General features: G+C 35.8%; 1 protein-coding gene and 1 pseudogene across 1 annotated transcript; both read right to left on the bottom strand.

Annotated features, from left to right (window-relative positions):
- Positions 1 to 3,844: 3,844 nt before the first annotated feature.
- On the bottom strand, positions 3,845 to 4,805 carry LOC103555885 (olfactory receptor 1L3-like; annotated as a pseudogene).
- A 14,666-nt stretch (positions 4,806 to 19,471) lies between these two features.
- Positions 19,472 to 20,428, bottom strand: LOC103555884 (olfactory receptor 1L1-like). Its single transcript, XM_008527698.2, has one exon. The coding sequence runs from the start codon at positions 20,426 to 20,428 to the stop codon at positions 19,472 to 19,474; it is 957 nt and encodes a 318-aa protein (XP_008525920.2).
- Between the last annotated feature and the right edge of the window lie 6,576 nt (positions 20,429 to 27,004).

The following is a 27,004-nucleotide window of genomic DNA, read 5'->3' as shown; positions in this document are numbered from 1 at the left end:
AAGTGGGACTTTTGCTGAAAATCAATCTCTTGTGTTCCTCTACTGAGCTGAAAATGCCTCACCCAGATCTTTCCTTTTGGAGACACCCACTTCATTGCATCCTCTTCTCATGATCCTTCTCTCAATCGTGGTACTATAGTAGCTAGCAATTACATGTGCTTACATGTGCCAGATGCTGTTCTAAGAAATTTACATACATTCCCACTTAGTCTTTACAGCACCCCATTTTGCCTATAATGAAAATGAGATAGAGGAAATTGAAGTAAATTTTGTAAGGCCACATAACTCAATGGTGGTGAGTCCAGCTGAAGAATGTGTGCTTTTAACCCCTACATTATCGCAACTTTCTTGTTCACTTGTTTCCTGGCTTTTGAGTTAGAGGAGAGAAGAAGATAAGCTCAGGGGAAGGGAGGAAGATCACATGAAGATGTTGACTCCACAGTCTCTGTTCCCAACGACACCTCAGCCTGCCTACCTGTGGGCTTGACAGAGTAGATTTAGGGTCCTGGTCAGGCATGGAGATCCAGGGGGTTATAAATAGCTCTGAATCTTTGATGAACGAGGCCACTTGAAGTGGAGACCTAGCTTCAGAAATGTGCTGGGTCTTCTTTACTGAATGCATACTATGAGCCAGGTACTGGTCTAAGCACTTTACACACAGTCCATTTAGTCCTGTAATTCATGTGTGATACCACGCATGAGAATGATTGTAAAAAGAAAAAAATGAAGAAGAGTTTATCACTTCTTAAAAGTTTGTATGAAGAAATAAATGTGTGAGAACTCTCAACAATAGTTTTTAAAAATAGGATTAAAAGAAATAATTGCTCAGTGTGTATTTAAAAAAAGTTATGGCCATCAAACATAACGATTTGACACAAATAGAGGTAATTAAATTAGTGGAACAGAATAGGACTCAAGTATATTGGATCTTATTATACAATACTGGAGACTTTTTAATTAAGTGGGAAAGGATATTTTATTAAATAAATAATGCCGGCATCTGTAAGATGGATATATAAATATTACATATAAATATAGTCCAGATTGATTAAAATATAGGCCTAAAACTTAAAAAATGAAATAGAGTAGGATTTTAATATTGGTTAAATAACCAATGTCTTCTCACTCAGAATATGAAAGAAAAGATGAACAAATTACACTATGCAAAAAGTAAAAAGATGTTGATTGTGTAATTGAAGCCACAGGATAAATAATTTATTTGGAGAAAATACTTGCAAATACACATGGAAAACACATGGTTAATATTCTCAATTTACAGAGATCCTACAATTTGGTAAGAAAATGACAATAATCTCCTCAAAGGGCAAAGCGCTTAGGCAATTTAAGGAGGAGTAGGTGCAAATGCCCAATAAAGATAGATGAAGTTGCAGAACTGCATCAACAGGGAGAAATGCACTAAGATGCCACTGTCCATCATCAGATTGACTGAGATTATAAAGATTAGTAACATACAGTGCTGTTGGGCATATAGAGAAATCTGTAGTTTCATATATTTTTCGTGGGAGTGTGAATTGCTTAGAATCTACTCTGGCAGCATTTATTAAAATCAGTTATTTTCAGGTAAATTCAAGCCCATGGGAAGGAGCAACTTAACTATATACTTTGAATTCATTCTCCAGATACTCTCCTTTTGGTTTGAGAACTAGAAGTCTCTCTTTATTCTCTTTGTCTCATTATATACCTCATTGCTTTAATTGAGCACATTTTCATAATTCTGGCTATTCATTCTGACTATCAACTCCATATTCCCAAGTATTTTGTCTTGAGCATCCAGGCCTTTGCTGATATTTGCTGCATGATAATCATTACCCCCAAGATGCTGATAAACTTCCTATCAAAGAAAAGATTGTTTCCTCTGCTGAGTGTATGTCATAGATGTATTTCTTCTTGTCCTTTGGGAATGTGAACAGTCACCTCCTGGCAGCCATGGCCATTGGATATATGGCCAATATCACCATCACCAGCCACCACCATTCATCCTTCTTCTGGGGTGTCTCTTGCTCCATATCTGGTGATTCAGTCTATCTTCTTCACTTCCACTATCATTTATTATTATTTTTTGTTATGTCAATCCAGCACCGACATTGTCCTACTCTTCCCTTTGTCAATGAAATTGTGGGAAAGACATACGTTCAGGCTGCTGTGATGACTCCTTTTGTTTGCATGATCTTCATCTCTTATCTGTGAATCCTCATTGCTCTTCTCAAGATCTGTTCACCAGTAGGGAAATGAAAAGCATTCTCCACCTGTGGCTTTTGTAGCACAGTTGTAAGATGCTTTATGGGAGCATCACTTCTGTCTATTGCAGACTACTGTTCAGCTGCACTATTGGGGATGGTGTTTTGACAGTGATCTATGCCATATTGGTCTGCATGTTGAACCCAATTACCTACAGTCTTAGCAATGGATGTGGAATCAGGCATGGAGAAGCTGATGAGCAGGATGAAACTCCATAAAGAAAGACTCACTGCTCATCCTCAAAAGAATCCTTTGAAATCTCTAGACCCCACGTCCCTCAGGAGGATGAAATTCGTAATTAGGTGCAGATGGTTGGTATACCCAGCACTTCATTTATGATGGAGAAATGCTCACCGTCTTAATTAAGCTGATGTGTTGTCACTGTCCCTGAACGTATTTCCTCTCACCTTATGGTCTCTATATTACCTGGTGGGATCAAGTATTATCTCAATCTTGTTACTTACACCCAAGATAGAGGTCCACTCTACCACACCACTTCTTTATAGGAAATCACACATCTTTGTTTAAGCAAAAGTCTGTGGAAGCTCTCCTATTCCTTCAAATCTACTCTGAGTAGCATCACCCAAATTTGATAAATAGTGATTGTTCATATTAATGTGCATATCTAAATAGTCAGGCACATGCTTATATATAGCCATTTTGTTTGACACTTTTGAATAATGGATACTTGTGTAGGTGTTTTTGTACATGTGGGTGTATGTGTGTGCATGCATGCATGCATGGCTTTTGTCTCTTCAATTCGTCATCAGACTGGGAGCGCACCAACAATGGTGATTCTGTTTTAACAATTTCTCTCTTTCTAGATGCCTCACGGCTCATGTTGTGGGCAAAAACAGTGATCATCAACATATGCCGTGAACCAGCTCTATTAGCCAATCCACACCAGACTCCAATAGACCAGACTGTATGCAGTGGGATCTGAGACCTCTTCTTTCAATCTGCATTCATGCCCTTTCATTTGTTCCACAAGTTTTATTCATTCCTAATTCTTCCCAAGCTTCCCTACAGATGCATCTGTTTCTTCCACATTCCTTTCAGTTTTCTGGGATAATATTTATTATGTGTTGCTGTATGGCCTTGGAGTAGTGAATTATTGGTTGAAGATTGCCAGCAGGTAGATCTGCAACAGTTTTAAACAGAATAGACTGGCCAGGTATGCAACATCTTTGCATATATATATATATTTATATATATATATATATATATATATATAATTTCTATATAGATGTTTACAAAAATGTCTGGTAATTCAAATGATCAAACTTTGCTGAATTTATAAATTGAAGGAAATATAGGAGGTTCCAAATAAATATGGAAGGTGTAAAGAGATGTGATTTTCTGGAATGGAGAGATATTATGGAGTGAATCTAAAATTGTAGAATAGGTACCAAGACATGAGTAGAACTGTCAAATCATGGCATGATACAGACCACAGGATGGAAAACTACAGGGCTCAGCAGCAATTGGTGAAAGAGTATTTCTCCACAAAAAGACTTCCCTCGGGTTCTTGTGTGTGCCTGTGTGCATGAGTGTGCACGTGTGAACACACACACATAACTTGCAATCAGAATCCACAGATTTTCTTGGCCTTTGAAGTAGAAAGCCTATCCATTTGAGATTCAATTCTGCTTATCAGTTTCTCTAAGCCCCATTTCATATCTTTGTTTCTTAAGCTGAAGATAAAGGAGTTCAACATTGATGTCAGCACAGTGTAGATAGTTGTTGCTATTCGGTCCTTGACAGTATAGCTGGATAATGGCTGGAAATGGACATAGCTAATACTCTGATAAAAAAAGAATCACCACAATGTGGTAGGAGCTGAAAGCGGAGAAGGCTTTGCATTTTCCAGCAGTTGAGGACACTAATGAGGATTCTCAGATAAGAGATGGCAATGCAGATAAATGGGGCCATCACGGAAGCCAGCCCTTCTGTCATGGCCACAACTTCATTGACAGAGGAAGAAGAGCAGACCAGTTTCATAACAGGGTTGAAATCACAAAAAAGTTACTGATAACATTTGACGGACAAAAGGTGACCCGTTTCACCAGGAGGACATGTAGGAGGGAGCAGAGGTAGGAGAAAGCTATGGAGAAGGCCAGTAGCAACATACAATATCAGTGCTTCATAATAGTGAGATAGTGCAAGGGCTTACAAATGGCTACATAGTGGTCAATGGCCTTAGCTACCAGAAGATAACTGTCCAGGTTTCCAAAGACCAGGAAGAAATACATTTGTGCCAGACATTCAGCATAGGAAATAGTCTTTGTCTCTGATAAGTCGTTCACTAACATCTTAGGGACTATAACTGTTGTGTAGCAAATATCAACACAGGACAAGATGCTCAGGAAGAAATACGTGGGGTTTTGGAGTTGGGGATCAGAGCAGATAGCCAAGATGATGAGAAGATTTCCCATCAAGGTGACCAGGTACATGAAGGGGAAGAGTGCAAAGAGTGGCTTCTGGTCCTCATGGCAAGAGGAGAGTCCCAAGAGGATAAATTCAGAGAATTTTGTCAGGTGGGACATTCCCATGGACTTGTATGAACCTAAAGGTACGCAATGCTGTCAATTACTGGTTCTTAAGTCATCCAGGTCATGCATCTTTACATCTTGTTCTTACACCAGGCAGTTATTAATATAATGAGCATTTAATCTGACGTTTTGCTTCCTGAATATAGAAAATTCAAACCCAAAAGTGTGTTTTATCTTACTCTTTTAAATATTCAATATAGAAATCTATAGAAACAGATATTAGGAAAGAGATAGAGACATTAGGATGGAGAGTTTGATTCTGTTTTCCTCCTTCCTACTCCAAGTGTGATAATCACAGGAACCAAGGATATAGTCTTCGAGTCAGGTTCAGGTCAGCTTCTGATTAAAGATTATTATTTGCTAACCCACATCTAGATAATCATGAGATAGTTACCTTATCTAGCTTGTGGTTGATGAATAACCATCTTTTTAAATCAAAATACATCTTTCCACATCATTTACGATGGAAATAAGAAAGTCATTTAAAGAACATTGAATTGAATGTAAACAAAGGAAAAGAAAGAAGATGGAAGGGAAAGCTAGAGAGAGGGCACAAACATATGTGAGAAAATTCTCTCCCAAACTTCCCTGCTCTCAGCTAAAAATTCATACCCTGAGCTCAGGAGATGTGCTCAAAGTAGGATGGAATAAAGGAAGATTCAACTTTAGAGTATAGATATAAAAAATCAACATATAGGGGCTGGCCCCGTGGCCGAGTGGTTAAGTTCGCGCGCTCCGCTGCAGGCAGCCCAGTGTTTCGTTGGTTCGAATCCTGGACGCGGACATGGCACTGCTCATCAGACCACGCTGAGGCAGCGTCCCACATGCCACAACTAGAAGGACCCACAACGAAGAATATACAACTATGTACCGGGGGGCTTTGGGGAGAAAAAGGAAAAAATAAAATCTTTTTTAAAAAAAAATCAACATATAGTATGAACATGTTAGCTCTCTTATTAAGTGTCCAGTGATGATGAATTATCTCTCTGAGATTAGATATTCAGAGCTTCTCACCAGGCATTCTCAAAGTTGATTTCTTACCCAGAAGGGACATTGAAGTCCTGTTGCATGTGTTCATTCCACTCCCTTCATTTATGCTCCATGGAAAGATTAGTCTAAAAGGATACAAAACTGTGCCAAGAGACAGCATACAGAAAAGGTATCCAATTGTAGAATATCTCCTAGTGCTTCTTGAATTGAATGCTCCTTTCCCTGGATTCTTACCGTCCTTCACAAGCTGTAGGTACTCACAGGCCCTGATTCCCTCATGGGAGTATCCTCAGATACTGTGTCACCAAGACCCTGGTGTTTGGTGGGGGTGAGAGTAAGAAAACTAATGCCTATGAAGTTTGTTCAGGATTATCTCCAAGGATCCAGGAGAATTATAAATGTTCTCCTTTGCAGATTGCTCCTATCCCTCTCCTTGAATCTCTGGGTATAGTACAACATCTGCTTAACCTGGCATAGGTGTCCAAGATGAACAATAATTTTCTGTCCCTGGCTCTTCCAACCTCTCTGAGGGCCTTCTTGGGAAATGTCCCGTGTAGCACTGAGGACAGGCTACCAGGCAGGTACACCTGGGTCCAATGTCCTCCTTGAACCTATTAAGCTTAGATTTGGCCTCCCCCATAGTGCCTCCATTTTTCCAAAGGACAGCTACCTCAGAGCACCCCAACATTATGGGGTTTGCTACACCCCTCACAAGTTTAGACACATCTACTTGTTTAGTAGCAGTCGCCTTATGAATCTATCCTCTAACAAAATACAGTGTCATAATCTTTGAACTCAATCTTAGGTAACCCTTCCCTTGTTAGCCAATCTCAAAGTCTGCAGCTCAGATATTTTATTGCCAATTCCTTGCTACCACCACTAGCGAAAGCCACCAGCTTCAGATCTTTTCCTCTTCTTAATTCATGAAACACACAGAATCTGTACATCGGGGTTTCAACGTGCCCTGCCAAATATGTATTTCCCATTTCCTTCACTGACTGATTTCTGATGACATCTTACAATTCAACCACCTCACTTTCTTAATATTTCTCTTGTCACCTTGATCTCCAGGCTCAAATGCAGCCTCCTATAGGAAGCATTCTTCAATCACCTGATCATAATGAATTATATGTCTTCTCTGCTCCCTTACTACGTAGATTTCCATTAAACACAAATTACATTCGCTGTCATATAATTTTTCACTTAAAAAGGGCAACTAAGATTTATGTGCTCAGTGATTTATAAGCTCCTTTCATGTAAACCACACAACCTCATAATGTGTACTTATTGTCTTCATCTTACAGTGACTTACGAGAATAAAATAACTGGCAAAACATAACTTGAACCAAGGGCTGTTTGAAGCCAAACCATGTGTAGTCATCTCTCAGTATCCATAGGGATTGGTTCCGGGACCCCCTTGGATACCAAAATCTGCAGATGCTCAAGTCCCTTGTATAAAATGGTGTAATATTTTCATGTAACCAAGGCACATCGTGCCATATGCCTTAAATAATCTCCAGATTATTTATAATACCTAGTACAATGTAAATGCTATATAAATAGTTGTATTTTTTATGGAATAATGATAAGAAAAAAAGTTTGTGCATGTTCACATAGAGACACAACCATTGTAGCACTTTTGATCTGCAATGTGGAACCTGGGGATGTAGGGCTGACTGTAGCGTAGTGTACACTACACTAAAAGGAGTTCCTGTTTTGCTTTGACAAAATTATCGATTTTATGTTAAGAAACAGCTTGCAAATGACTAATGAACCCAAAATTTCACCTTATTTTTTCTTTGTCATATTAAGATTGAAAGCTTAGGCTTTTAGCATAAGGACTACTTTCCTTTGGAGCCATGATTCAAATCCAGGTCTGATTCCAGACACTCTTTGCTATATTGTCCATTATCTAGCTACCATATTTTATTGATTCTCAGAGTCATATTTTTTCACATTTTAGCATCTTTTATATTGGGATACATTTAAATCTATGGCATGTCACAAATAATTGGCTTCATTTTTTCTCAATGGTGCATTGAAATAATGCATCGTACAATTGATAGCATTTAAGATTCAATTAAATTCAATAATTTGGAGTTAAGCAAGTCAAGAGTAAGTTCAGTTCATCTATGTTTGCCCCAATCAGTCCATAAATATTTCTTATGTGTTTACCATGAACTATACTCTGTTACTCATTGGGGTATATAGCACTGAGGAAAAGAGACATCGTTTTACCTTTTAGGTCTTACAGATTGGGATCCCCTAGCACCTACCATCCAGCCTTACTGCAGAGGGTGCTCAATAAATCTTTATGAAATTGACCTAAGCTAACAGCCTAAGCAATATATTTTCAAACGTTAGAAGACAGTAACTCTCATTACTTTTGTTCTTTGGCTCTACAGCTATTTCATCTAATTCGCGCATTCTTAGCCTGAAATATCAATATTTATTTTTATTATAGTGGAATATATTACAAAAGTAAAATATTTGTTTTAGTCATCCTCTTGTGTCAAAAAGGAAACCTACTAAATAATAACCACCAGGTCCTTGTGATTAACACTCCTTCTGCTCATCACTGTTTCTTCTGAGAACATTGCTATAATTAGAAAGTATAATTACTAGGTTAATTCTAAAGAAAAGATTTTGCTATTCTAGAAAAGAAAAAACTGACTACAATGGGGGAAATAGGTTTAACTATCATCAAAATGGTGTGCCTTCATCTAATTACTGTTATCATTGAATAGTTCTTAATACTGAGACATTTGGTGTTAAATCAAACTAGATTGTAATAAATATAAGATGTTTACAGTAATTCCCAGGGTAACCACTAAGAAAATAGCTAAAATATTTAGAGAGAAAAATAATAAAGAGGGAATCAAAAACGTACACTAGGAAAAAATCAATTAAACACAAAAGAAGGAAGTAAAGGAGGAATTGAGAAACAAAAATAGATGTGATACATATAGAAAACAGGTAGTAAAGTGATAGATGTAATTCCTTATTTAGCAGCAATTACTTTAAATGTAAATGGATTAAACTCTTCAATTAAAAGGTAAAGTTTGACAAAATGAATTAAAGAAAAGGAAAAAAAAACATGATCCAACCATATACCATCTACAAAAGATTCACTTTAGATCCAAAGACACAAATAAAAGTAAAAAGATTGGAAAAGATATTCAATTAAAATAGTAACCAAAAGAGAGCTGAGGTGGCCACGCTAACATCAGACAAAACAGACTTTAAGTAAAAAGATTGTTACAAGAGATAAAGAAGGACATTACATAGTGGTACAAGGGTTAATACTTCAAGGAGATGTTAATACTGGGACAATATTCCTAACTATCAGAGTTCTAAAGGAAGAGTGGGGAAAAAAGGTGCAAAAATTCTTAATGATTACATTTTGACCAGTCATATCAAGATAAAGTAAAATATCAGAGAGAAAATGTGGAAATATACTAATCTAATCCTCCTAATGAGAATGAAAAGGTAAAATCAGGAGAATTTTCCTGTGAGGAGATAATCAGCTCTAATCAAAGGGAGAATATGAACATTATCATTTGAACCTAGAATAACTTTTTTCAGATGTTGATGTGTAAAATATCTCAGTCTATGACAAGAAAAAAACAAAGAGACTCAAACAAAGTTCTTTTGCCTACCACTTAATCATAATAAAATGAGCATCCCAATGTAAATTAAACTTAAATATACTTCTCACAAATGCAAGTTTGCTCAGATGCCTTTTCCTTCCAGTTAATATTAGAGAGAAGATTCTCTTGCTCTCAGATTGCTTTTTTATCAGTCACCTAAAGTGAAAATTGGTTTTAGATAACTTTAGAAAGTCATCAAACATGTCTAGAAAAGCAGATAATGATTGCTCATAAGGTGCATTTTTTTGTTGATTGTTGACTATATTACTAAAGTCAAGATGAAGTCTTTGGTTTAAGATGTTTTTTGTACTTTTCTGCGTCTGTCTTTTTCCAAAAATTATAAATGAAAAGAGCAGCTTTAGTTTAGGGATAGAATCACAATAGCATCCCTCCTGATTAAGTTAAAATAGACTTCGAATTAAATGACTGTTTCTAAACTTAAACATAACTTGGAGATTTAATTATGGTCCAGAGACTTGTGTTTTCCTTTCCCTGGTCTCCTGGAGATGCCATGAGTTTGGAGGCAGCACATCTGTCTTTGAATCCTTGCTCCATGGATCACAAGCTGAGTGACCTTAGACAAGGCACTTCTCTTAATTAAGCTTCAGTATATTCATCTATAAAATAGGTCTAATAAAGTCTATCTCATTGAGTTGTGAACATTAAATGAGATCATATGGTAAAAGTGACAACTTGCAGATTTAGGCCCTCTGGATTATTCCTCAAGTCTTCTTAAAACATTCATCACACTTGTAATTGCTTCTTCTGTACCAGCTGTTCCAGAAGACCCACTGAGAAGGGACATGTTTTATCTCATTTATTGCTATTGGGCAGCCAGTGTCTAGGACAGGGACTGGTATGTAGTAGATACCCAGTGATTTTTCTGAATAGGTACCTATTATGACCTAACAATGACTGAAATTTTAAGGCAACAAAGAAAAGACCTAAGGATGATGATGATGATGATAAGATGATTAAAATAACAGTAAGTTACATTGATCAGTAATTACTATGTGCCAGGTACTTGTGGTGGATATTTTCGTTCACTTCCCAGATCCCCTTTAGGAATTAAGGGCTTGTTGCCCCAGTTGCAAGGAGACTGATGACAGACAGCCATCTGTTCTAAGTTCCCTTTTGGCATTGCCTCAGCTAGAGAAAGCTGTCTAGTCCAAGATCATGCACCCTTTCTGGGGCAGCCTGCATGCAATGCCTGATTGAAGCAAAAGTAGAAAGATCTGGCGCTCTTATCCCAACTTGGGACAGCTCTGGAGGTCATCCTAACGTCACAATAGTCAACTAAGGCTTCCTTTGAGACTGCATCATAGCTCAGCCTTTCCTTCTGCCCAGTCTTGCAGTCCTTTTCCTTCCTTAAATGTTGATCACAAGAGCATTCCCCAATAAACCTCCTGCACTCAAATCTCCAGCTCAGAGTTTGCCACTTGGAGTATCTGAGCTTCAACGGTACTTGTCATTTTTTCCACAGCTTTATTGAGATATAATTGACAAATATCATTGTGTAAATTTAAAGTGTAGAGTGTGATGATTTGATGTATGTCTATATTGTGAAATTATTACCACAATAAGGGTAGGTAACGCATCTGTCACATAGTTATCACTTTTTTTGTGATAAGACCACTTAAGATACACTCTTTTAGCAGAGTTCAAGTATACAATACAGTATTGTTAACTATCATCACCATGTTGTACATTGGATTCCCAGATCTTATTTATCTTATAACTGAAAGTTTGTGCTCTTTGATCAACACCTCCCTATGTCCCCCATCCACCAGCCCCTGGCAACCTCAAATCTACCCTTTGTTTCTGTCAGTTCAACTTTTTAAAATTCCACATGTAAGTGAGATTATACATTGTCTTTCTCTGTCTGACTTATTTCACTTAGCATAACACTCTAAAGTTCCATCCATCTTATTGTAATTGGCAATATTTCCTTTTTTATGACAGATTAATATTCCATTGTATGTGTGTTTGTGTGTATATATTATTCAAGATTCTAGTATATATAATATATAATATATGTATATATATATATATGTATGTATATATCACATTTCCTTTCACCATTCAACCATTGACAGACACTTAGGTTGTTTCCATATCTTGGTTTTTGTGAATAATGCTGCAATGAATTTTTAATATATCACTGTACCCAGCACACAAACACTAGCCAATCTTCTCTTTTCCCATAGCAGTTCACTGAGGTGGGTTGATATGTTTCTCTATTCTTACCAGCCCACCAACATTAACCATAAAGCCTTCCTACAGCAATGATACAAGGCAAAATTATTAAGTTGGTTTAAAAATATTTCTAGAAGGCTTACAATGTCAATAATTGTGCTAGGTCCTGGAGCTACAGTGGCATAGAAAACACAGGCACTTTCCATCCACATATGGCTCACCCAATGTTTTGTCTAACAGTGGTTACTCAACAACAATCATAATGTTTCCTCATTTTTTGTTTGTGGTAATTTGAAATAAAAAATATGGAAAATACAAACAGGAAAAATAATAATAATCCATGTGTCCATCACCCAGAAGGATTGACTACAATGACATTTTCTTCATTTTCCTTCAGCCTTTTAAAAATTCATTTATTCACAAATCTTTATAAACTTTTATAAAGTGCTTGTTATGAGAACTCTTCTATGTGCTTTATAAGTATTGACTCATTTTATCCTCCTAAAACCCTATTAGATAGATATTATCTTTATTTTTTTATTTTTAAAGTACTTTATTGAGTATGACTGACATATGGAAGTTCTATGCATTTAATGTATACAATTTGATGAGTTTGGGGATAAATATAAACTTGTGAACCCATCACCACCACGGCCATAAACATATCCATCACCTCACAAAGTTTCCTCCGACCCCATCTATTATCATTATCATTATTATTATTTTTATTATTATTTGTGGTAAGAACACTTAATATGAGATCTATCCTCTCAGCAAATTTTAAGTATATGATACGGTATTGTTAGCTATAGGCAGTATGCTGTGTAGTGGCTCTCCAGAGTTTACTTACCTTGCATAACTGAAACTTGGTGTCCTTTGACAATCACCTCCCACATCTTCCCCCCTTAAACCCTTGGGAACCACCATTCTACTCTTCTTCTCTGAGTTTGACTCTTTGAAGGAGTCAACATATAAGTGAGATCATGAATAATTTTTGTTTCTGTGTCTAGCTAATTTCACTTAGTATGATGTCTTTATCCATCCATGTTGTTGCAAATATTATAATTTCTTTCTATTTTGAGGCTGGATAATATTCCACTGTATGTATATACCACATTTTCTTTATCCATTCATCTGTCAATGGATGTTTAGTTTGTTTCCATATCTTGGCTATTGTGAATAATACTGCAATGAACATTGGGAATACTGGTATCTATTCAAGATCCTGGTTTCATTTCCCTTAGCTAAGCCAAGAATGGGATTGCTGGATCTTATGATGGTTCTATTTTTAAGTTTTTGAGGAATTTTCATACTGTTTTTCATAATGGTTGTAACAACTTGCATTCCTACCAACAGGGCACCAGGATCCCCTTTTATCCACATCTCTGCCAAAATTACTCTCATTAAAAAAATTAATAATAATAGCCGTCCTAACAGGCATGTGATGATAAATCATTGTGGCTTTGATTTGCATTTCCCTAATGATTAGTGATGTTGAGCACCTTTTCATGTATCTATTGGCCATTTGTATGTCTTCTTTGGAAAAATGTCTATTCAAGGTCTTTGCCCATTTTTTTAATCAAGTTATTTGGTTTTTTGCTATTAAATTGTATGAGTTCTTCATATACTTTGGATATTAACCCCTCAACAGATATATGGTTTTCAAATATTTCTCCCATTCTATAAGGTGCCTTATCATTTTGTGAATGGTTCCTTTTGTTATGCAGAAGCTTTTTAGTTTGATATAGTGCCCCCTGTTTATTTTTCATTTTGTTGTCTGTGCTTCCGGTGTCACGCTAAAAAAAATCATTGCCACACCAATGTCAAGGAGGTTTTTCTTGATGTTTTCTTCTAGGATTTTTATGGTTTCAGGTCTTACAGTTAAATCTTTAATCCATTGTGAGTTGATCTTCTGTGTGTGGTGTAAGATTAGGGTAAAATTTTATTCTTCTGCATGTGAAAATTGATGAGGAACCCAAAGCGAAGGATTCATCAAATTCCAGCTCCGCCCAGAATTGTGAGGATTATTTCCATTTATTCATTTATTCATTCATTCAATAAATATTTCCTGAAGACTTGATAGTGTCAAGACACTGATATAAGTTATAGCTACACAGCAGTAAATAAAATAAAGCATTTGGACTCACAGAGTTTGAATATTAGTGACAAAAGACCAACATTACCAAATAAATACATAATATGTCCAGAAGTCACATGGAATATTTTTAAAAAAGTATGATAAGTGAACAGAGTGTGACAGGGGATGTAGTATTTTAGAAATGGTGGCCATTGAAGATCTTTCAGAAAGAAGACATTTGAGTAGAGTCTTAATAAAGTGACCAGAGATATCTTAAACTTAAGCAATAAGAAGGTCTATTTTAAAGGAAAAATATAAATAACTCTAGCTGTTAAATGTACATTTTTATTGTTTCACATATAATTTGTTTGGGATATTACTTAAATACACATAAAGTTAAAACAAGCTTTATACTCTTTAATCGTTGTATTGCTTATAAGTCATAAAATTCCAAGTAAAAGAAAATAAAATTTTATGAATTAAATTTATGTAAAGTCACACAAACTATGAGAATTTAAATGAAACTGAAAAGAATTGAATTGATTAATAATGTTATATTGATGAAATAAGTTATCTTTATTGGTATTAAACAATGAAAATATAGCTTCTAATCCAGTTCTTCATTTAATTTATTGCTTTTGTATTTTAATTTCAACCATACTAATGCAGATAATGTCTGTTCACACAAGCAGATAGTAAAAATGCCATTAAAAGACTGAGGAATTTGTTTTGGGGGGAGAAGAAAAATTAAGACATCATACTAAATCAAAACTCTGCTAGTTTTTTCATGAGTGCCAATTTTAATGAGGTGTTTCTAGATAACTTCATACACCTGTTTTGTTTATTTGAAATTTACATTAGCATTGGGGTCACATTGAAAGGTACCCAGATAGGTAAAGAAATCTAACCACTAATGGCAACAATAAAAACTATTAACATTTTTGAATGCTCTGTACCAGGCAGAGTCTTGAGAGTATGACAAATATTATTTATCTCGACATCCCACAGCTCCTATATGAGCTTACCTGAAGGACATGATTATGTCCTGGAGGAAGATATGATGTCATTTACAATATAAAAATTCATCTATCATAACTATTTGGTCATCCAACTGAACAGTTTAGGAAAGAAGTCTGGTGTCATTGTCCAAATCTTTATGGAATGTAGTCATATAAATCTGTGCTTGTTTCAGATTAGCTGGTCTGAAATAAGCCACACTGGAAAAGTAAAGGTAACTAAGTAGCTATTTTTAAATGTTTAAATATATTTTTTGAAAATATATGAGATTAAAAATCCAAACAGTGCATAAGACTCTAGTGAGTGAAAAATAAGTTTCCCCTATCCAGAGGCAGTTGATCAGATACCAATTTCTAGGGTATACATCCACAGTATAGACAGCCTATGCATGTACAATCATACACATCCACTCACCAATGTATCATACAATGCATACAGTTTTGCACCTTGATTTTCTCAGTTAACCATATATGTGTTGAACACGGTAATGTATCAGTAAATGGAGAGCTTAAGATTTGCAGTGGAGTGTCTCTCCACGATGGCCTTCTGTTTTATCCCTAGCACCTAGAACACGTGTTGAACATAGTAAACACGTGCAATATTTTCTTGAATGAACAAATGTAGATTTACTCACTTTAACAGCTTCTCTGTATTCAGTTATATGTATATATTTAATAAGAAACAAGTAGATGGGCATTTAGCTGCTATTATTTGGCTTCTACAAGCACAATGGTAGGATACAATTCTAGAACTGGGATTTCTGGTGAAAGAGTAGAAATACTTTATACATGTTTACAAATTTTATTGCAGTGACATTGTGCCCATTTAAACTCTCATAAACAATGCATGAATACCTCCTGAGTACTTCAGAATACTATTGGATATTTTGATGTTTGCCAATACAGTAAACTAAAAGAGCTAGTCACCGCACATATTCTAATTGTCTAAAACTAATTTTAATTCTCTTAATATGATTTATGTGCTCATGTCCTTTGACCTCATTGTAGTAGGTTGTAAATCTTGTTCTTACCATTTTATATATTAAAAATATACCCTTTGTTTGTCATAAGCACTACAAATTTCTTTATTTTTATTTTTTCTCATTTATTAAAGATATACATTTTTGCCATTTGAGGACAATAAATTCTTATATAGTGAACATGAAGATTACTTGCTTTGATTTGTTTCTGAATTTTTCTTTGTGCTTATGAAACCTTTATTCACCTGAACTTTATTTAAAATTACTTATCTTTTCTTTTAATGTTGTTATGATCTCTCATTTTTGCATGTTAATCTTTGATCCCTTCAAAATTTATTTTGGTGTCAGGAGTGAGGTTGAAATTGAACTTTTAAAAATGTATCTATTGAGTTGTGAAAGTACCATCCCTATAAGTCATCTTTTCTCAATTGATTTGAAATGCATCTTTATTATATGCTAAATTCTCACATTCATTTGTGACTATATCTAGACTTTCTGTCTTTTGCATTGTTACATCTCTCTATTCATTGGCCAGTACCAAAACCTTAACTAATGAATGTGCTATTTGAGGGAACTCTTCACAGACATTTCAGTTCTCTCTCTTTCCAGGCACATGGTACGATTGTACTTCTCCATCCTTTGGAAGTTAGATGTGGCCATGAGACTTGTTTTAGCAATGAAATGAGAGTAGAAGTGATGTGTTTCACGTCGAAGTGGGAGTTTAAGATCCAGGATGCAATTTGCTACACTTCTTTCCTGTCTTGGTGACCACCAAACCCTAAAAGGTGAAGGCATCATCAGCCTGTATCTCCAATCAAGGGTAATGCAAAACAGAGCCCCTCTATCTGTCTTCTGTGCATTCATGGAGTGACTGGGAAACAAACGTCATGGTTTTAATTCCTAGATATTTTAGTCTGTTTGTTAATGTGAATGATCTGGTCTATCTTTATTGACATAGAATTTGTGTCTAGAATGGGAGTAGTTTGTATAACCAAAAGCTAAAAAGTGTGACTTAGGAGCAGATTTGGAGATGTAAGGAAGCAGTTGTTGGAGACTGGAAATATGCTACTCATTTTATGGAGAAATATTTGGTAAAAATTACGCCATTGACAACTTGGGAGGCAGATCATATTATCAATGAACTTGGAGCTCTAGAGGAAAAGGTCAGAAATAGAAATGTTACTAGAATGTGTTTGTGGATAATGGCTACTTTTGGAAAAGTATTACAAGAAAGAGTTGAACTCAGAAAAGATTTGGGTAATTTGTAAGTAGGTCTGAAAAGTAATAAAAATAGTGAATGAATTTAAATGCTTTGTAGGGATGGATGAGACAAGTGCTTCCAAGAGTGAAAAGGAAAAAGATAAAACAAGAAAGTCTTGGTGACCCAAAGGCCAATTAACATACATATATGTGAGAAAGTTAAGTTACAAGTACAACAATTACTAACACCTCTGAATTGATTAAGGTGTCACAGATTTAAAAATTCTGTGTGGTGTCCGATAAATTCCTACAACAGACTAAATGGTTAAAGAAAAGAGAATAAGAAAAGATTCACCCACCTATGCCCTATTGTTCAATACACATGTGCTAGTGATTAAATAAAGCCAGAGAAATATGAGGGAAACCAAGCAAAGAAACATAGGCGTTCTGGGAACTATGTCTCAGAAACAAACAAACTGTGTTCATAGTTACTGGTATGTGGCAAATAAGGAAGAAGACGACTAAGTTTTTGAAAGGTTTGTGTTTCCAAAAGTACCACCATTGTGGACTAAGAGAGGCCCTGGGCTGTTGCTGTTGTTTTAGCCTTTAAATAACCACGGAACCCTCAAGTGTTTGGGCAGGAAGTGGTTTGAGAAGTCCTCTCAGCCACCAACTTGGGCATATTCCTGGATGTTCACTCTAGGTGGCCTTAAAGAGTAATGGATAGGGAACAAAAGCCAGAGGCTGCATAGAATAATGGTCAAGGGGGCTACTCCCAGGCACCTAAATCAAGACCTAAACAAAGAACTTTCTCCCACCTTCAGAGTAGGGGTCCTCAAAATATCTCTCTAGCTGGATTTTAGAATTTGCCACTGATCAGTTTTCTGTGTCTTTCATTATTCCTTTTTCTGAATGAAAGTGGGTTTTTTTTTCCTAGTGATCTTCTATATACATTTCTAGGGAGTGTGGGAGTATGGGAGTGATACAAAACTTGTCTTTATAATTTAGATTTTTTTGTATCAATTGAAACCACATCCAGATGGATGCAGAGATTGCAAGCATCTTTCTGATATCATAGATTGAATGAATTTTGTCTTGTATTTATGTCCAAACGATATGTTTTACACTTCTAAGCTCTCAAAATTGAGCCCCGGGGAAACATATTGGAGGCTATTTGAATTTTTCCAGAGGTTACCTACAAAGGGAAGAACCTACATTAAACATTCTGATAACTGTTGTACAGCTAAAATATTACCTCTGTGACATATACTTACAACCACCAATCTCATGCTCACACCAGACATTGCAAATCAATTATGGAATTTTTTTTTTCCCATTGAGTCTAGAGATCGTTATTCAAGTTACTTTCCATGTTATATCTCTCAGGTAGTCAAGACCAACTGACCAGAGTTGGCATAGATGTGCAGTCCATTGGACATCCATATATTTAAATAATGTAGTTCTAGAATATATTTTCTCAGGTAATTGCTACTTTTAGACAACTGTGCTGAGCCGCAAACTCATCACTCAGCAGAGTATGTGGTTCCTCACTCTGTCAGTCATACATTCCTTTTCTGAAATTTCTAGGCTACAGCTTCATTTTTTTCAAGGAAAGACATTGTCCCCAAGTGAAATATGGCTATCCATGAGAAATAGGTTGGAGAAAAGAAACACAGTAGTCAATGTGCCTCCATTAATATCCTAGTGAGAATTGTAGATTCTATATGATAACATAGGATATACATTCTTATATTTATCTGAATGATAGACAGAGGGAGGAGATATTGGAAATAGTGTCATAGTTAGGGAAAGGTAGGTGGAAAACAAGGCTCAGGAGGACTCAAAGAGCGAGAGCTATTTGAGGGACAAACTAAAGATAATGAGTACTGAGATATAGTATAGGATTTATTTTCCATTGCACGTAGAGCTAGAGATGATTCACTAACAGTAATGTATTGAGTTGACATCATATATTAATAAACATATGTCTATAAGAACCAGAACATCATGCTATGGTGGTAAGGTGTTGAGGAAAAGAATATGGTTCTAGTCTGGTTGAGGATTCACTTCCACTCTAGATGAGAACTTTCCAAACTAAAGACGATGGGAATTACACACACACACATTTGTAAAGAATGCCCATAGATTAAGACAAATGGCTCTACAGAAGTATGTACCTACCTGCAGAGATCTGTGGCAGACATACATATTTTCAGTCAATTACACTTTTCTAACTTATATTAATTCCATCAGGAAAGTTGCAGACATTAGGGGAGTTTTCAACTGAGTTTGGAGGAAATAGATGGACTATGATTTCCTGGAAAGGTTGGATATAATAGAGTAAGGATAAAAGTAGGCAGAAAGATTTGGATAAAGCTCATTCTAACCAGCTAATGATGGATACTACTGGAGAAGATGTAGGAAATGTCAAGGAAAACATTATATTCAGTTAATATTTTCCCATCTCCCATGAAGAACCTTTAGTGACTTTCCTCAATTGATCATAAACATCAAGACCTTGCTTCAGGGATTAGAGAATCTACAGAATTTCTCAAGATTTATCATAAAACCCACGTAATTGAGGCTTTATCCTACCTATCAGCTTCCCCAAACACTGCTTCATGTCTTTGTTTCTCAGACTGTAAACAAAAGGGTTCAACATGGGAGTTAATATAGTGTAGATGACTGTTGCTATCTGGTCCTTGACATTATTGCTGGTCAGAGGCTGAAGGTAGACATAGGTAATACTCCCATAAAACAGAATCACCACGGTAAGGTGGGAACCACAGGTGGAGAAGACCTTGTACTTCCCAGCAGCTGAAGGGATTTTCAGAACAGTGGCGAAGATTCTCAGATAAGAAATAATGATGCACATAAAGGGGACCATTATGACAAATGGTCCTTCTGTCTTTATCACTATCTCATTGACAAATGTAGATGAACAGGACAACTTCAGCACTGGGTTGAGATCACAGAAGAAGTGATGGATAACATTGGAGGCACAAAAGGTGAGTTGGTTCATCAAGTGGACGTGGAGGAGTGAGTGAAGAAATGGGATGAAGAAGGAGATTACCAGTAGAAGGACACAGCATTTATAGCTCATGATGGTGATGTAATGAAAGGGGTTGCATATGGCCACATAGCGGTCAATGGCCGTGGCCCCTAGGAGGTAACTATCTACATTACCAAAGGACAGGAAGAAATACATCTGGCTCAGGCACTCACTATAGAGGATGGTTTTTGCCTCTGATAAAAAGTTTGTCAGCATCTTTGGAATAATAACTGTTGTATAACAAATATCAACAAAAGACAGGACACTCAGAAAGAAATACATGGGTGTCTGTAGGCGAACATCTAAATAGATGGACAGCATGATGATCAGGTTTCCCATTAGAGTGACCAGGTAAATGATTAGAAATAGGACAAAGAGAGGCTTCTGATGCTCAGGCCTAGAGGAGAGCCCTAGTAAGATGAATTCAGAAGGTCTTGTTTGGTTGTTCCATCTCATAGTTTTGATTTTTCTTAAAGATAAATAAAATATATATTAATAGACTCTTCTATCTTTGGGAGCTTGTGTTTTCCAAGCATCTTTAAACCTTATTCTCCCAATGAGCTTTGGAAATATAATATTTATGTGTACTGATGCTTTCCTCAATTAATGTGGAGAATTTAGGGTGAAATTTATTTCTCAATTCCCCTTTTATTTCTGAGCTACTTAAAGACAATGGGAAAATAGATTATAGAAGGAGTAGTGAGATCAGAGAAAGAAATGGACATAGATAGAAAGAGACTTCCCTTTTCTATTATCTTGCATTCTGTTAGATAATCATATTCTGACTTATGGTTCAGGGTAATATGGCTTAGGCACAGATTGCGGAATGGTCTTTTATTATATAAATTCAGGTATTTCAGTGGATAAGTTTGTCAGGATAATTACTTACAAACTTTTGAATCATCAGCTTCTTGAATTATTTTGCTTTCCTTCCTAATATTTATCCTGGAATCTAGACACTGAATTCTGATATTAACACACAATCTTTTCTTTCCCGTCATTGTGATAAATATATCCTTTCTGCCCCAGTGAATTATTACTCAGAAAGGAAGAAAAGATGCAAACAGAGACACAGATAAAACATGGCATGGATGGAGCCCTTTACTTACTTTTAAACACATCCTAGCCTAGGTCCCCAACTTGTGGGTTCTAATATCATTCTGAGCATATATGTACAAGTGTGTTTTCTTGATAAGTGTGAATTTTTCCCTATAACCATCTCAACCATAGATAAAGCTGCCCAGGACTTACCAGATCATTGACAAACACTCTGTTCTTCTTGGATCTGAAAGGTTCCTCCCAGACACTGCAGACCTCTCCTCATCTGATGAAACTGACATACTCTGTGCCTTTGTCCTCTGCTTTGTCCTCAAATCACTGGAGCTCAGTTGGGAAAATCAGTAGAAAACAACCATTTTTTTCCATTATGAATGGTATTCCTCTAAGGAACCAAGAGAATATCTCATGCTTTCTTCTCCTTCAAGTAACTCTGTCTCTCTCCATGTTTCCAAAAATTCCGTGCAATGCCTGGACATTTCTGGAAAAGGAAAAAATCAACAAAATGAAAAGTCAATGTGTGTAATGGAAGAAAATATTTGCAAACCATGTATCTGATAATGAGGTTAATATCAAAAATATATAAGGAACTCATACAACTTAATAATAAAAATAACACAACCCAATTAAAAAATCAGCAAGGGATTTGAATAGCCATTTCTCCAAAGGAGACATAAAAATACCCAACAGGCATATGAAAAAGTGCTCTACTCCACTAATTATTTGCAAATCAAAACCACAATGAGATATCACCTCACCCTAGTTAGAATGTCTATTATCCCAAAGATAAAGGATAATGAGTGCTGGTGAGAATGTGGAGAAAAAGGAATCCTAGTACACTTTTGGTTGGAGTGTATATTGGTATAGTCACTATGAATATGGAGGAGGAGGTTCCTCAAAACATTAAAAATAAAAATACCATAAGATTCAGCAATCTCATTTCTGAGTATACAGCCAAAGGAAGTGAAATCAGGATCTCCAAGAGATAACTGTACTCTCATATTCATTTCAGCATTATTCACAATAGCCAAGATGTGAAAACAAACTAAATGTCCATTGATGGATGAGTGGAGAAAGAAAATATGATGTGATCACTCTAATACGTATAAGTTTAAGTTGGATGCTGTATTTTCCTATGTCCCTTCTTGTCTGCTCCCTTATTGTACTTTATATTTGTGCTTAAAACTTTCTTTAGTGTTCTCAAAATAGTTGGCCTAGGTCACAAACATGAATAGCAGTGGAAGACATAGAAAGATGGAGAGTTTTGATGGGAGATGGGAGGGAGTGGTATTTTCTCTGAGACCATACTTACAAGAAAAATATATTTATAAGATATAATGGGGAATTTGGCATATGCTAGGAGATAATTGGTATTTCAAAATGAAAACATTGTCAGAATCCCAAGAAATTGACCCCATATGGTTGGAGCAGAAAGAAGGGGAATATTCCTGAAGTAGCAGGACACTGAGTTCCCATATAGAAGACAGTGTTGTCTATTAGATAAATTCAAATGAGGCGGATATTGTGACTTAGTTTCAGCTCATTTTCTCCAAATTGCAGGAATGCAGGATAGAACTGATTCCTTTTTTTAGTTTCAGTCATCACATATAAAGTAGTGCTAATAAAACTTCCTCATTTGTAACTGCACTTCTCTTTTGTTTACCTGACACTTGAAACTCTGTTTTATCATGTATCCTCACTAGAATGGAAGTTCCATTAGGGACATAATTATTTTTCACTGGTGTATCCTTAACGGCCATCAGAATGCTTTACATACAATTGGTGATCAATCAAAAAATTATATGGGTGAATGAATTGTCTAGTGTTGAACTAAGTAGGTTCTCAGGTAAGTGAGAGTCTCCTTTCCCCTAATTTTTAAGAGTATCTTGAGCATGAGTGGTTGAATAATATCCTCACAACAAACTCTTTATCCTTCACACGAATAGATTCCTTCACGGATTAGTAAGAGAAAAATTGAGAAGTTGGAGAAATATATTTTTACAACTCCAATTAGCATAGTGATAGGAAAGTGTTGCTGTTGGTGGTTAAGAACATAGATTTGATTTCAAACAAACTAGGAACTCAATCTTCTTTAAAATACTTTAAGACAGTGGAGAAACTCAGTTATCTACTTTTGAAGTATTTCAACAGGAATAGCAAATTCTATGTGATGTTTCCTATGTATAAAGCCTTGTTTTAATAATTTACATAATCTCATATATTACCTATTAACAACTCATAAGGTATAGACTATTATTATCCCCATTTACTGATTAGAAAACTGAGGTTAAGATATTTGCCTATGATCACACAGTTGGTAAGTAGTGGAGCTGGGATTACGGCTTCACAGTCTGCTGGTGTAAACACCAAGCTACATTGCCTTTCAGAGTACTAACCCAAAAGTGCTATTGAGAGCTTAAAATGAACAAAGCAAGTAATATCTAGCATTGTGACTGTCACGTAATCACCATTCAATATATATTAACTAGTATTTTATAATCATTGCCTTCCCATATTACTCAGAGACTTTTCTGTCCTTAAGGAATGTGTCCCCTTTTCTCTTGGTCAACTTAGAAAATGTCATAAACCAAATCTTCTTGTTTAGCATCCATCCTTTGTGGGCCTGATGCTCAGTCCTCACTCTAGTTGGCCTGAGCCCTGAGCTCCTCTCTGGATGCCTTGACCAGAGGGGTGCTTGGACTCAAAGTGAGTCTCACTATGTGGAAATTACAGCCTAGTCTTACAGACACCCTCAGCTTGGAGCAGAGTTCTTTGATTTCTTCACAGTTTTCACAATTGCTGCATCTCATGATCTACAACTTGAGGAAACAAGAGTTGTAAATTATTCCCTTACAGCCCTCCAGTCCCCAGGGGTCTAAGCCATATTCATTAACATATTGAGGGTTGATTTTGGATTACTTGACAAGTCATCTAGAACAGTAGTCATTAAACTGGCATAATAGATATATTAATTTAAAAGGAAATAAAGTCCTATGGAATCTCTGAGTTAATATGTTTTATTATACAGTTAGTAGCGTATGTATGAAGAGAAAAACTGCAAACCTTAATAAATTTACTAATATACCATTTTAACTCTGAAACTATGATACACATGCAAATTAAACTCAGGCCAAGTGTTGTAGATGCATTTCAAATAAGAACACTAATTAAGAGATATATGATATCGTTTAAATGATAAATCAATAGTGTCGGCATTAGTAGTGGGGATTTTGAATTGAAGTCTAATTCTGAACTTAATCACTTCCTGGTTTTTAACTTTCCCAATACATTAAATGCAGATAAATATTTTATATTCAATGAAATGATATTAAGAATTTCAAGTCTTTGTTTACTATTTTCACACAATAAAACCAAATTCTTAGCCCAAAATTTTCTAGTATTCAATCACATAAGACCAATTTTAATGAATGCCAATTGACAACTTTTAGAAGAAGGTAGGTCTGAGTTGCACTATTACACAAATTCTCATTAAATAATATCCAATCCAATTATTTCTGAAATCAGTAATAGGAAAATTGTATTTCAATGTATGTTTATTTAGGGAAGATATTGAAAAACACTCTTCATTTCAACTTTGGAATTTCCTCGTAGACTCTTTTTTTTTTTGAGGAAGATTAGCCCTGAGCTAACTACTGCCAATTCTCCTCTTTTTGCTGAGGAAGACTGGCCCTGAGCTACATCCATGCCCATCTTCCTCCACTTTGTATGTGGGATGGCTACCACAGCATGGTTTGCCAAGCAGTGCCATGTCCACACCCGGGATCCGAATTGGCGAACCCTGGGCCACTGAAGCAGAACATGTGAACTTAACCACTGTACCACCAGGCCGGCCCCTCCTGGTACACACTTTAATGGAATGAATATGTATTGGAAATGGTGATTTCAAAAATGAACTCATAAATCAATATCTTACAATTGTTGTCTTTTAATATACAAACTAGAAAACATCTTTTTCTTTGTCAATAAGATAATAAGTTCAGAAAAGTAAAAACAGTGAGTTAATTTCTGCCATACTGAATAATTTTCTTAATTTTTTATCAAAGTTGTAATGTCTTACAAAAAATTGACATAAGAATATATTTTACAAATTATGTTTCAATCATAACAGTTTATACTTTAAACTTAAATTGTTCTACAGATATCATGAAGATCGTTGAACAATTATTTCAAGTTTACTTTGGGATAAGATATTTTTTTCTATTGCAGTAACATAGGTTTATAACATTATGTAAATTTCAGGTGTACATTGTTATATATTTCAATTTCTGTGTAGATTGCGTTGTGTTCACCAGCCAAAGACTAATTACAATCCATCACCATGCTCATGTGCCTAACTGCCTCTTTTGCCCTCCTTCCTCAACCCTTCTCTTCTGGTAACCACCAATCCAGTCTCTGTTTCTATATGTTTGTTTGTCATTGTTTTTGCTTTCTACTTATGAGTGAGATCATATGGAATTTGACTTTCTCCCTATGACTTATTTCACCTAGTCTAACACCCTCAATGTCCATCCATGTTGTCACTAATGGCTGGATTTCATCATTTCCTATGGCTGAGTAGTGTTCCATTGTGTATATATACTACATCTTCTTTATCCATTCGTCCCTTGATGGGCACCTAGGTTGCTTCCAAGTCTTGGCTATTGTGAATATTGCTGCAATGAACATAGGGGTGTGTGTATCTTTAAGCATTCCTGTTTTCATGTTCTTTGGATAAATACTCAGCAGTAGAATAGCTGGATGATAAGGTAGATCTATTCTTAATTTTTAAGGAATTTCCATAGTGTTTTCCACAGTGGCTGCACCAGTTTGCACTCCCACCAGCAGTATATGAGGGTTCACTTCTGTCTACATCCTCTCCAATGCTTATTATTTCCTGTCTTGTTAATTATAGCCATTCTGACAGGAGTGAGGCAATATCTCATTGTAGTTTTGATTTTCATTTACTTGATAGTTAATGATGTTTAACATCTTCTCAGGTGCCTCTTGGCCATCTGTATATCTTTGGAGAAATGTCTGTTCAAATCTTTTGCCCATTTTTTAATTGGGTTGTTAGATTTTGTTGTTGAGATGTGTGAATTCTTTGTATATTTTGGATATTAACCCCTTATCAGATATATGGTTTGCAAATATCTTCTCCCAATTGTTAGGCTGCCTTTCATCTTATTGAGTGTTTCCTTTGCTGTGAAGCAGCTATTTAGTTTGATGTAGTCCTATTTGTTTATTTTTTACATTTCTCTTGCCGGTCACACATGGTACTGGACAATATGCTTTTAAGACTGATTTTGAGGAGCATAATGCTTACATTTTCTTCTAAAAGTTTAATGATTCCAGGTCTTAAATCTTTAATCCACTTTGAGGTAATTTTTGTGTATAGTGTAAGATAATGTTTGACTTTCATTAATTTGCATGTAGTTGTCCAATTTGACCAACACCATTTATTGAAGAGGCTTTCCTTTCTGCATTGTATTTTCTTGGCTCCCTTGTTGACAATTAGCTGTCCATAGATGTGTGGGTTTACTTCTGGCCTCTTGATTCTGTTCCATTGATCTGTGTGTCTGTTTTTGTGCCAGTACCATGCTGTTTTGGTTACTATAGGTTTGCAGTATAGTTTGAAATCAGAGAGTGTGATACTTCCAGCTATGTTCTTTTTTTCTCAGGATTCCTTTAGCTATTAACGTCCTTTTATTGTTCCATATAAATGTTTTGATTCTTTGTTCTATGTCTGTGAAAATCGTTGTTGGAACTTTGATAGAGATTGCATTGAATCTGTAGATAACTTTAGGAAATATGGACACTTTAACTATGTTAATTCTTCCAATCCAAGATCACGAAATATCTTTCCATTGCTGTGTGTTCTCTTCAATTCCTTTTATCAATGCTTTATAGTTTTTATTGTACAGATCTTTCAGCTCTTTGGTGAAGTCTATTCCTAGATATTTTATTCTTTTTGATGCA

Source organism: Equus przewalskii, chromosome 26 (genome assembly GCF_037783145.1).
Source record: "Equus przewalskii isolate Varuska chromosome 26, EquPr2, whole genome shotgun sequence".
Lineage (NCBI taxonomy): Eukaryota > Metazoa > Chordata > Mammalia > Perissodactyla > Equidae > Equus > Equus przewalskii.
This window is presented reverse-complemented; position numbering and strand designations above follow the sequence as displayed.